An 11,807-nucleotide genomic window follows, 5' to 3' on the forward strand; every position below is an offset into this window, starting at 1 on the left:
TAGAAAAATAGGATTCTAGTCACTGTGTGACGATCATATGGGGAAGCGGGGAGCACAAGTGGAAACAGGAAAACCAAGTAAGTGAGGAAGCTATTGCATTCGGTGCGACCTGATGGACCGGGCGTGAGGCACCGAGGAAGGAGAAGAAGGAAGAGGACGCCTGCGGTGCCCAGCAGAGCGGAGCTTTGGAGCTCTCACCAAGGCCGGGTGTCCCTTCCCGCCGAGTGGGCTTCACCACGTGCGCGGTGAGGGCAGGAAGAGTACGGGCGTTGTTTCCATTCATCTACAAGCCTGTGATGAACACCCTCTCTGTTCAGGGGGCATTCAAAGCTCCAGGGCAGCAGAGATGAATGAGACACAGTCCTTTTTCCTAAGGGGCTTGAGCCAGCAGGAGAAATAGGAAGTGACCTATATATACCCTTTGGGAGGGCAGCTAAATCTGTTGCTTTCTGTTTCTACTGATGCTTTAACTCATGGTGGCTTTTTTCTTTGTGTATCTCTTAATTTCTGGTTGTGGGAATAATTTTTAAAAATATTTTATTAGTTTATTTTTATTTTTCATCTCTGGAAAACCCGAAGATCCGATTTAGGGATCTCTCCTTCAGAAAAAAAATGTGTAATTACCCCTACTAGGCACGAGAGGGCGCTACTACCATGATAAATTAATTTCTCCCGGAAAGATGTTCCAGACCTGAAGTACTGTGGGTACACAAGTGGTTCCTGGTTCACAGAGGAGACTCTTATTCTTAATTTCTTTTGGCCACAAGGGAGAGGTAGGTTTCTTTGTAAATTCCCTTTTTGGTGGGTGGAGGTTTTCTGGTTTACTCTTTCACTAAAGGTGTATCCCTTTCCAGAATCTTGGTTTAACTTATGAATCTTGGGGTCGGCTCCCCTGTGGGTGTCGTGGACTCAAAGCCTAGTGTTCAGCTCCATGAGGTTCTTTAACCTCCAAGGTCTCAGCTGTAGTGTGAGCCCTACGGGCAGCTCCAGTTCCAACACCCCGATTTACACTGACTTCCTTGTTTTGAAGGGGCGCCTGGGAAGTTCCCTTACTTCTTGAAAAGTTAGCAGTGGCTTTAAGATCGCGTTTGTAATAGCGGATCTGGAATCTAGCTCCCTTGTAGTAGGAGGGCTCTAGGTAAAGTCTAGAGCGCCAGCCTGCCAGAGGGGACTCTTTCTTTCATTTACTCATTCATTTATTTGTTCAAAGCTCTTTATTGAGCAACTCTGTGAGCCCGCTAGGGTTTTGATGATGGACAAAAACAGACAAGGTCTCTGCTTCACGGAGCTCATAGCTTGGAGGAAAGACAATTATCATAAAGGAATCACACACACAAAGCGTGTGATTCCAGATGAAGTGGGGATTACGTGAGAGCACAAGCTAGTGCTTCTCAAACTGTGGCCCAGACCGGCAGCATCAGGAGGAACCTCGGAAAGCACAGCTTCTTGGGGTCTCCTCGACCTACTGATTCAGAAGCCCCAGAATGGGACCCAGGAATCTGTATTTGAACAAGCCTCCCAGGTGATTCCAAACCACTGGCATAAGCCAAAGGAACTTGACCTAGACAGAGAGGCTGAGGAGAGTTTCCCTCAAGGAAGTGGTGATGACAGCAGAAGGATGAGTGGGAGGTGCACAGGCTGTGAGGACTGTAGATGCAAATGTCCTGTGGTGAGAGGGCATGTGGTTGTTTAAAGAACCAGAAGAAGGTGAATGTCTGAGGGCCTTGAAGATTGTAGGAAGAGCTTGCCTTGATTCCTCAGAGTGTTGGAAAGCCATCGAGGGGGACAAGGAGAGTGGGAAAAAGTTGAGTTATTTGTCCAGATTCAGGACAGGATCAGGGCTGTGGTTTCATGACTGAGAAAGAGGGAATGAGTCCTAGAACACCTTAGGAGCAAGGGCTAGCAGGACCTGGGGACTCCTTTGATGTGGGAGGGGAGCTTCTCTGAGACTTTAGGCCTGAGGACATTCCTGGGCCACAGAACACTGTAGCAGGAGAAGGCTGAGGGGGAACGTGAGGCACTTTGGGACGCTCAAGGATCCGTGACCAGAGACAGCCAGCAGTGTGGGCCTGGGGCTCAGGACAGTGGTCAGTGAGGCTGGAAACACCAACGAAGTCACATTTGCAAAGTGCCTCCCCGTGGCTCAGCCGTTAGTGAGTCTGGAAGAAGTGATTTAAGCCAGAATCGTCCCCCCACGTGTCATTTCTCCCTGTCCCTGCGCGCAGGGAGTCCTCATCAGTTAGCCTCCTGTAATTTCTCCTACTGTGATCACTGCTATAAAAATAAGTGTCACGTTTGACAGCACGAACACCGGCGAGATGCTATGTACGTTTGCCCAGGTCTCAGGCTGCTTACGTGCAAGGCTCAGACACCGGCCCCACCGCCGACCTCAAAGCAGCTGCGTTTGCTATTCGGTTCTTAGGGATTCCTTCGATCTCAGTGAGCTCTCAAAAAGAATCATGACCTCTAACAACATGTTAATTCCTTGAGGAATTTAACATGAGTGCTACGAGACCCTGCTGATGTAAAAACACGTGGCTTTTAGAAATATCCTTGGCCACAGGGCACCTGGGGTGCTCAGTCGGTTAAGTGTCTGACTCTTGATCTCGGCATCTCAGCTGAGGTTTGTTTTTATTTTTGTTTTTGTTTTTGTTTGAGAGAGAGAGAGCAAGAGAGAGAGCACAAGCAGGGGGAGTGGCAGAGGGAGAACCACACTTCCCGCTGAGCAGGGAGCCCAATGCGGGGCTCCATCCCAGGACCCTGGGATCATGACCTGAGCCAAAGGCAGATGCTTAACCGACTGAGCCCCCCAGGTGCCCCTCAGCTCAGGTCTTGATCTTAGGGTGGTGAGTTCACGCCCCGTGTTGGGCTCCATGCTGGGTGTGGAGCCTAGTTAAAAAAAAAGAAAAAGAAAAAGAAAATCCTTGGCCACTTCCTGCCTGATATTTGTCTTTCCACACTCCTTTCCTCCCATTGCATCCCTTCCCTGGGCCTCTGAAAGAGGAGTGAGCTGTTGTCTCACTAACCCTGTCACACTTAACCCTGACCTCACTCCAGCTCTGTTCGGGCAGCCCAGCCAGCAGCCCTGTCGTGGCAGAGGAAGGAGCCGGCCCGGAACTGAGCGGCCCCACGGGAGGCCTGCCTTCTCTCTGGTTCTAAGTGAGGAACTAGAGGAGAGGAGTTCCAGCCCCCAGAGACACTTCTGGAAAGAACCAGATGGGGAAAACGGACAGTACAGAGGCAGGCTTATGGGTATAATTACTACCCCAAAGAGAATTTAACTAAAAGGATTTTTAAATTTTATTCTCTTGCTGACTGGTAACGTGACTCATGGCGAACTACAGAGGACCACCCTGACCCCCTGCTCCCTTCTTGCCCATTTATAAGCACCACCTCCTCTTCCACAGGCACCCACTGCCCCCCGCCCCCCGTGCCCCCAACAACTATCAGACCATCACTGCCTACCCACCTCCAATGCCTGGCACCGCAGGGGGCTGGACAGCCACTGGGGCTCACAAACTGACCAGACATCAGAGGAAACTGAGGCACAGAAAGGGCAGTGACTGGCTGAGACAGACCCTGTTTTTCCATCCCAGGAACACAGGCTTCCTGAGTCTGGACAGGAGAGGAGGCCACCGGAGCTGGGAGTTCCAGTCACCTCGCCTGGATTCATGACTCCCTGAGCTCGAAAGGGCAACACATTTCGTCCGGGAGGAGCACCTGAACACCATTTCTTAAACTTGAACGTGTGTAAAAGGCACCCGAGAGCTTTGCACGGCTTCCTAGGCCCCAGTCTCAGAGCTTCTCATTGGGTCCGTCCCTGGTGGGGCCCGGGATTCTGCATTTCTAACCAGACACCCCCGCTCCACAGACCACAGAGGAATCAGCCCTGACCTGGAAACCCACAGACCCCTGCCTACTGCGTCGGTAAGCGCGAGCGAAACTATCGCAGCAACATCGTGCCAGAGCGGCCTGGGGGGTCAGATGGGCTGTGCTCCCCGCACGCAGGCTCCTGGCCCACGGGGTGCCTCCTGCTTCCCTGGCAGGGCCTTCAGGGGTCAACACTTCTGGCCAAGAGTGGGCGAGCCAAAGCCCAAGCACGGGGGCACGCTGAGCTCTAAGGGTGCTTAGGAAGCAGAGCCTGGGTCCCAGGCCATGGGCCCTGCGGCCACACTGTGACACTGGAAGAAGGGGGGGACTATTCGGGGGGCCACCCGCCATCGGCAGCCCACGATCTAGTGAAGGAGAGCTCCGGCCGGCACACGGGGGCTGATGCCGGCAGGCCTAGCCCGGGTGAGTTTGAACTTTGGTGGGAGACGGTCTCAGACCCCAGAGAGGGCAGAGCAGCAGAGTGACAGGGCTGCGGAGCTGGAGGCTCAGATGTGTCCAGGCGAGCCGTGTGGCACACTGGCTGTGTGACCTTGGACAAGTTACACACTGTCTCTGAGCTGAGACTGCGATAATAGCTATAACGTTGTAAACTGTAATACTACTGCGATGTGTTTTTTTTTTTAAGATTTTATTTTTTTAAGTAATCTCTGCCCCCAACATGGGGCTCGAACTTACAACCTCGAGATCACAAGTCAGAGCCGGCCAGGCACCCCTATTGTGGTTTTTAGAGGGAGCCCCCAGTAAATGGCAAGAATTCCAGGCATTCGGGTCACCATAAGTGGGCCCAGGGTCCTCTCAGACCAGATCGGGACATTAGTGGGTACAAACTCTGCTCAGCTTTATCGCCGATTAAGTAAACCGTAGCCAGCTTGTAATTGGCACTCGGCAATGAGACGGGTAAAGAAAACAAGCGGCATCAGTGAGGGCGAGCCACGAGACACCCCGGGGGCAGTGGCCCCCGACTTCTGGCACCACTCTGAGAGGGGCCTGGCAGGCAAAAACCTTTCTGTGGAAAGATGGGGGGCGAGACCAAGGAAGCAGGCATGGTGGCTGGAGTGGGGGAACCCATCAGAAGTCTGACCCCTGACCTCAAGGAGCTCCCTATGTCACCGGGTTAGGTCGAGAAGCGAATCAACAACTGAGGCAAAACTGAGGGGGGGCTGTGATCAAGGCCGGTGGTGGAGTAAGGGGGGGTGGGTGGTATGAAAACCCCACAGTCAGTGGGGGGGCAAAGGGGGGTCCCTTTTCTGCCAGGAAGGACTCTGGGAGACAGTGCTCAGCCTGGGCCCAGGAGCGGGCTGAGCCAAGGAGTGATGGAGTCACCCTGGGGGCACTGCCTGAGGCTGGCCAGCAGGGAATCAAGGACAGCCTATGCCCCTCGCCGCCCCCGCATGCAGGGCTGGGCTGCCCAACACCCCAGGGAGGAGAGCACCCAGGCGGTGGGGGCGGCGGGGATTCTTCCCACAGGCCAAGGGAGCCACTGAAGGCTTCTGGACCAGCAGGAGATAGAAGGCTGCTCTCCAGTGGGGGTGTGCGGGGCGCAGTGTGACAGGAGGGGACGTGGGGGGAGGGTGAGGTCGCGTTGCTGGAATCCAGGGGGTGGTTAGCGCCCAGGAGAGCAGCCCTGCGAGCTCACCCCTCAGAGAGGTCAGCAGCACCCGGGAACGGTGCGTGTGCTTCACAGACTCAGGGAGCACGGGAGCCAAGGCCCGTGCTGCTGGGAGGCTGAAGCCAGCCCTGTGTTCCCGAGTCTAGGACCCCAGGTGTCCTGCTCCCCACGGCTGCCTGCCCATAAGGAAGGGCCGGGCCTCTCGACTCAGAAGGGCAGGCTGGCGCTTTCGCCTTGGCCTGCTTCTGGGCCGTCGGGCGGGGGTCGGCAGGGGAGCTACGGGCGCCCCCCGGCCACGCTCACCCCCACCAGCGCAGCAGGTGCTCGTAGCTCAGGAACGTGACAGCGTTGACGGGAAAGGCGCGGGCGCTGTTGATCGTAAGCCCCCGGAAGAAGACCCCCAGTCCCTCCTGCCGGGCGCTGCGGGCCATGCAGTCCAGGACCCCCCGGTACACCCTGTGCTTCGGCCCCGCCATCTGCATCCGGGACTTGATCACGTCCAAGGGGGTGGCCACGGCCCAGGAGGTGATGCCTGCAAAGCCCCCGGCCACCAGCACTGTGGCTGAGCCTGGGGCACAGGAAGCCCGGGCGGGTGTCAGACCGAGGAGCAAAGCGCCCCCCCATTCCTAGGGTCCCTCCCCATCCTCCGAGGCAAGGGCCAGCTCCCCTCCCCCACCTTTCTGTCCCCCACCCGCTCACGCCACTCCACTTACTGGGGTTCTGGCCGTCGGGCGCGGACTGGCGGCAGAGCCACTCATAGGTGACAAAATAGATGCCCAGCGTGGGGGTGTCCCTCAGCGTCAGGGCCCAGGCTCCCCGGAAGAGCCCCCGGGGCCCCTCCTCCTGGCAGATGGATGCCGCGCAGTGCACAGGCCCACGGTACCGGGGCGGGGGGCTGCCCGGCCGCGCCCTCGACTCTGTCTGGTTCTGTAGCCGGACTTTGATGAGGTCAAAAGGGGCCAAGCAGTAGACCTGCAGGGAAGGAAGCACAGAGAGCCGGGCTGGGCTCCGGGCGAGAGCGGTGGCCCACCCTAACTAGAGGAAGGTGGTGGGCAGAGAGGGCCCCCTCTTCCCGCGGGGCCTTGCTGCTCCCGCTGCCCGCAGGGCTGGGCACAGGCCAGACGGCCGCCCTCAGCGCCAGCCTCACAGCCTGCGGCACGGCCCGTCTCCTTGGGGCTGCACTGACCTGGCATGCGCTCAGAAACAATCCTGGACTGTTTCTCCAAGGGTGGGGTAGGTTTTAGCCTCCCAAAAGCCAGGGGTGAACTCACACCGGCAGTGGGGGGGGTCTGAGGAAAGGATTCAGTCTGCGCTAAGGATTCAGTCTGCGCTGGTGAGACAGGTCTGACCCCTCCCCAGAGTGAAAGAGGCCACCTCAGTCCTGTTGGGGACTCAACTTTGTAGAGTCTCGCTCCCCCCACTCCCTGCGGGAGGCCTCTCAGAGGACCCCTGAGAGGGTCAAGCACTGGGCCAGCCTTTCCTGCCTCCCGCAAATCCCCAACCACTAGGGTCCCAACAGAAGGTGGGTGATGGTGGGATCTGTGGGTCCCAGGACTCTTGTCACCTGGCAGGGGCGGAAGGGACAAACGTTTGGGGTAGCACTGGGACTGAGGGGTGGGTGCGGAGGGAAGTTGGGGCCAGGGGCTAATGTGAGGGTCAGCTGTTCAAGTTCAGCTGACAATTGAGGTCAGGCTGAGGTTAGCGTGTCATGAGGGGTTTCTGTGGGTTTTGTTTCTTTCGTGGGAAGTACACGAGCTTAGTTCCTCAGCCGTGGAAGCTGGCTCTGGCAGTGATGTTCCCAGGGTGATGGACTGACTTTGCCGACTTCCTCCCCTGCAGGAAGGACAGTACGCCGGGCTCCTGATGTCATCCCTCAGAGCCTGCGGGCAGTGCCAAGCTCCAGGCTTCTCCAGGGGACGTGCCCCTGAGCCCGGGGCTCCCGATGGTGAGGAAATGGCTGAGCCAAAGGTAGGGTGGATGGCAGCGGCAGGTCAGGGTCCCTCTGCTCCCCATCCCGTGCCCGCAGGTGCAGTGGGGACGGCACACGCTGCACAGTGTTTGACGGGGTCAGCCTTTGCTGAACCAAAAGCAACTTGTGTGCACATCACAGGTTGTCTGTCACCACTGCCCTGGGCTAGCCAGAGTCACATCCTGCCTCTTCCTCCCCATCTCCACACTAAAACCCAGTTTCTGCTCTGAGACCTGTTAAGCCGAATCTGAGGGCTTGATGGCAAACTGGGTTCCTGTTGGTCCTTGAACCCGGTCCCCATCCATGACCCTACAGTCCCCAGTTCTGCTATCTGTTCTGCGAGCTGGAGGGAAGGGTGACAGGAGCTGGGCCTGGCTGTGTCAGCCACTAGCATGGAGTCTCACTTCTCTTCCTTATTTTGGTGGGGTGCAGGTCTCAGGGCTTGAAAAATGTGAACACGTGTGCTCTGCACAAAAAAGGGCAGAAGAAAAGCCAGGACCTTTTGGGGTCTCATGAATCATTAATTCACTGGAGTGAGCCACCTGATTCTGTCCTTCGTCCTTGCTCTCTGCCCCAGAAAATGTGTTAGGGGCACCAGGGCAGGTGCCAAATAGAGGGTGACCTTAGGCGCCTGGCTGGGGTATGGGGTGGAGACATCCAAGGGTCCCTCTGCCTCTATGCTCATCCCCCCCAATCAGCTGGGGTTCCCCCTGGTGCCTGGAGGCCCCTCTTTCCTCCAGCCCACCAATCAAAAGCCGATACTTAAGTGCTGAGAACAAAGACCAAAACTAAATGATGGGAGCTATTTAATGATTAATACCCTGGCCTCTCCCAGCTAGATCTATGGACCGGGGCCTGGTGAGGCTGCAGGCAGAGGGGCTGAGCAGGGCGCGGCCTGGAGAGGTGCCAGGACCACAGCAGGGCTGGAGGGGCTGGGCTCCGGGCTCTGGGAGGGCTATCAGTTCTCCAGGGCAAAAGGTCCCCTGGGAGAGAGGTCTTCCCTCAGCACTGAGGCTGGCAGCCCCCTCCGGAGGTATGAGTGTGCGTGCTCGCACCTGCGTGTGCATGCTTGACAGCACCTGTGTGTACACGTGCCTGCACCTCGCCCTCACCTGCACGAACCCTCCAGTGCAGCCAGCTATGAAGACGTGCCTGTAGCTGGGTGGCTGGGCCCGCCGCTCCTGGTGGGAAGTCGCTGTGAGTGCCAGCAGCGTGTTGCTGTAGACCCCAAACAGGATGGAGTTGACCACGGCTATGCTCGCAATGGGGAAGCTCATTCCCTTGAAAAAGCCCAGAAGCTGTAGAAAGACATGGTGACCCCAGGGCAAAGGGGGCCTCCTCTTTGCCCTTCCCAGCTCCGGCAGGGTCTCCTCTGCCCGGAAACCACTCCTGAGCCCTGCCGACGGGAGGCTGAGGACAGCCTGAGCTCCATCCTTGGGGCACAGAGCTACCACCCAGCCCCCAGGAGCCCCTGACTTTGGTCTTCTATTTTCCAGGTCCAGAGCCCTTCCAAGGGAGAAGAAAGCTGCCACTGACCACCCAGATGCCTCCCATGCCAAAGCCCCAAAGAAGCAAGACACCCACCGACTCATGGCGGTACGTCTTAACCATACAATCGATGATGCCCCGGTATGTGGTCTGGGTCTGTAGCCGCACCTGGATGAGGAGGACAGAGCAGGCAGCCCAGGAGGGATGGGCAGGGATGGCTCCAGCCCCGTTCCTGCCTCTGCCCAGCAGGATGACAGCAGGACAGGTTGGAAAGGAAAGATCCCCATCAGCCAGGCCCTGCTCTTAAGGCATCCTGTCATAGGCATCCTGACACCCGGTCCAGGTGACATCCTTCATTCCTTGGGTGCCTCCCCTCGACTCACCTTTACAGTGTCAAAAGGGTGTCCCAGGACCAAGCCCAGAGCTCCTGTGTGGTAAGAAGATGCTGAGTGAGGCCCCTTGCGCCTGGCTGAGGAGAGGGGAACTCGGGCAGAAGAAAATGGGGCCCCGCCTTCCTGCCAGACTCCAAAGAAATTCCTCCAGCTGGCCCCTTTGCATCCTCCCCCACACCAAGCGCTGGGCTGGGAAGGTGTGGGGACGAGGGGACAATGAGAGATAGCCTTGGCCATGCAGGAGGACACCCAGGCAGAAGGGAGAAGCCAGCCACAGACGCGGCGTTCTCACAGTGTCCCACACTGACTGTCCTGCTTGCTTATCCGACTGTGGGGCCGTGGGAGATTCTCCAGGGCTCCTGCCTCCCCGCCGGCCTGACTCCTTCCTCCCTTCCACTCACGACTGCTGTTGAGTACGGGGCCTTGATCCAGACCAGGCCTGCCCTCCCCGTGCTCTAGCCGCTCAGCCAGCAGTACAGAGCTGGGGGCCCTACGGGGAGTCCTGCCTGCACCCGGGGGAAGGCAGCCCAGCCCCCAGGCCACCTCCCCACACTCCGATCTTGCCCTGTAGAGCAGATGCTGGCTCTGGAGCCTTGGCAAGGTCACAGCCCCAGGAGGCAGGTTCGGAATGTCCCTCTCTTTCTTCTGAGGGAGCTGTCACCCAGAAGCTGGGCTGGGTCCACAACACAGTCCCTCAGCACCAGGGCATGCAGCCCATTGCCAGGTAGGGCAGAGGCCCAGAGGGGAGTGCAGGACAGCTGCTGGGGTCAAAGGTGAAATTCCCTTCTGAGCCCCACAGGGTGGGCCTGGAGATGGGGTTCGCCGTGAAGGTCTGCAGGGGTGTCTGGGAGAGGGCTCCCGTTGGCTTCAGGACCTGCACCTTCCTCCCCGTGCCCCTGAGGCCACTACCAGGAGGCTCTGGGATAGCTGGTTCTGGGTCCTCCAGAGGCACCAGGACTTTGGTCTCAGCTCCTGCTATGTCCCCAGGCAGTGACCGACCGCTAGGGGGGATGTGACAGGAGGAAGAAAACCGTCTCACCAGAGATCCAGCCGGCCACAAACTCCTCCACGGGCATTGTCTGGCAGGGGCGGAACCGGTGGCTGCAACAGAGGAGACGCTGGTGAGCGTCTGTCGTCCCCACCCCGATCTCCCTCCCCCTCGCCCGCCCGATAACCCCCCACTAATGTTTAACTCGGCCTGAAGGGTGAGCAGTGGCCTAGTGCCCAGACCGCGGCACCAGGAGAGGGGAGGGAGCCACCTCGGGTGGCCCTGACCGTGGAGGAGGTGTGCACCCAGTGTGAAATCTCCCGGCAGGGACGATGGCCCAGGTGGCCCGCCCCCTGCTGGCCAACGGTGGCCTTGCAGCCTTGCGCGGGACCAGGCGGGGCCTCAGCCAGGCCCCTCCTCCAGGGCGGCCTCAGCCAGCAAGGCTTTACCAAGCCAGTCAAGGGCAAGGCCCTACCGGCCGCCCTGGCTAGCCCAAACCACCCCCCCCCCCCCCCGTCCCCACATCGCCACCCACCAGGCTGCCGCCCACCCGGGACAGGCCCGCAGAGACAGAGCATGACCACCAGGGGGGCAGGCCCAGCGCGGTCCCGGCGCCCTGGGAACCCCAGAGCCAACAGGGTGGGAACAACCCTGAGAGGAGTGACTCCCCCGGCCTGAAGCCCTGCCTTCTCCCAGGGTGATGTGCCGCTCCCCTAGCTCCCTGGCATGAGTCACAGCCTCCCTCGCTTGGCCTTCTCTTGTCCAGGCCTCCCTCCCATAGGACAAGCTGGGGGGTTGGATGTATCAAGGGTGGCGGGTGTCTCAGCTCTGGGGTGACAAATGCCCATGTCTCTTTGGGCAAGAGCCCAAACTGACAAGGCAGGGACCTGCATGCCCCTCTGCTTCCTTCCACCAACCTTCTCTGCGGCCGTCCCACGGAGCGTGTTAGAGCGTGAATCGTGATTCCACTCACCCGTCGGCTCCTTACGAGCTGAGTCCGGTTACGCACCCTCACTCTTCGCTGTTGTTTTTGAAAGTGATATTTTCCATCTTTTAAAAATTCGTTGCATCTTTTTACAAATCAGATGATGGCTCATGCCTCGTGTTTCTCACGCCCGCCTGGTGCTTTTGCTTTTTCTGCTCCCGTCCTCTCTCTCTGCCGGGCGGGGGGGGGGTGGTGAAAGGACAGCAGTAGAGCCAGCAGGGGCTTTGGTGCTGTCCAGACTGGGGTTCCCGTCTCAGCGCCAGTCCGCCGATCTGTGGCAAAGGCACGTGCTCCTGAGGTTCTTTTCTCCCATGTCTTTCAGGGGGCTCTGGAGGTCACCCAAGGGGGTTTCTGGGGGTGGTGTTCACATTCGGGATCACATCTCCATTACTCTTCAGTGATTCCTAGGCAGGGGGGCGCAGGAGCCCAGGGGCAGTCCCGCGGACTTGGAGGCAGGATGCGGATGGACTGGGATGCACGGCGGC

At 58.5% G+C, this 11,807-nt stretch overlaps 1 protein-coding gene and 1 long non-coding RNA gene across 9 annotated transcripts; one reads left to right on the plus strand and one right to left on the minus strand.

Annotated features, from left to right (window-relative positions):
* Nucleotides 1–686: 686 nt before the first annotated feature.
* On the plus strand, nt 687–9,127 carry LOC117796633. The gene is made up of 4 exons (XR_004621186.1): nt 687–773; nt 3,597–3,927; nt 7,340–7,468; nt 8,966–9,127. It is a non-coding gene; the product is annotated as an uncharacterized LOC117796633 (long non-coding RNA).
* On the minus strand, nt 5,072–11,434 carry SLC25A45 (solute carrier family 25 member 45). Of its 8 annotated transcripts, none has more exons than XM_034644950.1 (7): nt 11,311–11,434; nt 10,389–10,450; nt 9,341–9,384; nt 9,054–9,125; nt 8,582–8,767; nt 6,214–6,472; nt 5,072–6,068 (listed from the first exon to the last, which is right to left on the minus strand). In XM_034644950.1, the coding sequence occupies exons 2-7, from the start codon at nt 10,423–10,425 to the stop codon at nt 5,800–5,802; spliced, it is 867 nt and encodes a 288-aa protein (XP_034500841.1). In that variant the 5' UTR covers nt 10,426–10,450; nt 11,311–11,434; the 3' UTR covers nt 5,072–5,799. The 8 variants fall into 8 exon arrangements, with proteins under 8 accessions (XP_034500841.1, XP_034500838.1, XP_011219878.1 ...); XM_034644947.1 differs by having other exon boundaries at nt 11,255–11,418; XM_011221576.3 differs by having other exon boundaries at nt 10,873–11,418.
* Between the last annotated feature and the right edge of the window lie 373 nt (nt 11,435–11,807).

This window comes from Ailuropoda melanoleuca, chromosome 16 (assembly GCF_002007445.2).
Source record: "Ailuropoda melanoleuca isolate Jingjing chromosome 16, ASM200744v2, whole genome shotgun sequence".
Classification (NCBI taxonomy): domain Eukaryota; kingdom Metazoa; phylum Chordata; class Mammalia; order Carnivora; family Ursidae; genus Ailuropoda; species Ailuropoda melanoleuca.

What these genes read in the sequence shown, in the direction of transcription:
- SLC25A45 (XM_034644946.1), bottom strand. Translation starts at nt 9,307, where the DNA reads ATGTCACCTGGACCGGGTGTCAGGATGCCTATGACAGGATGCCTTAAG. An exon ending in GCACTGGAGGGTTCGTGCAG is followed by an intron (nt 6,473 to 8,581) that starts GTGAGGGCGAGG and finishes CCTTCCCTGCAG; the next exon opens with GTCTACTGCTTGGCCCCTTT. An exon ending in GCCCGACGGCCAGAACCCCA is followed by an intron (nt 6,069 to 6,213) that starts GTAAGTGGAGTG and finishes CCTGTGCCCCAG; the next exon opens with GCTCAGCCACAGTGCTGGTG.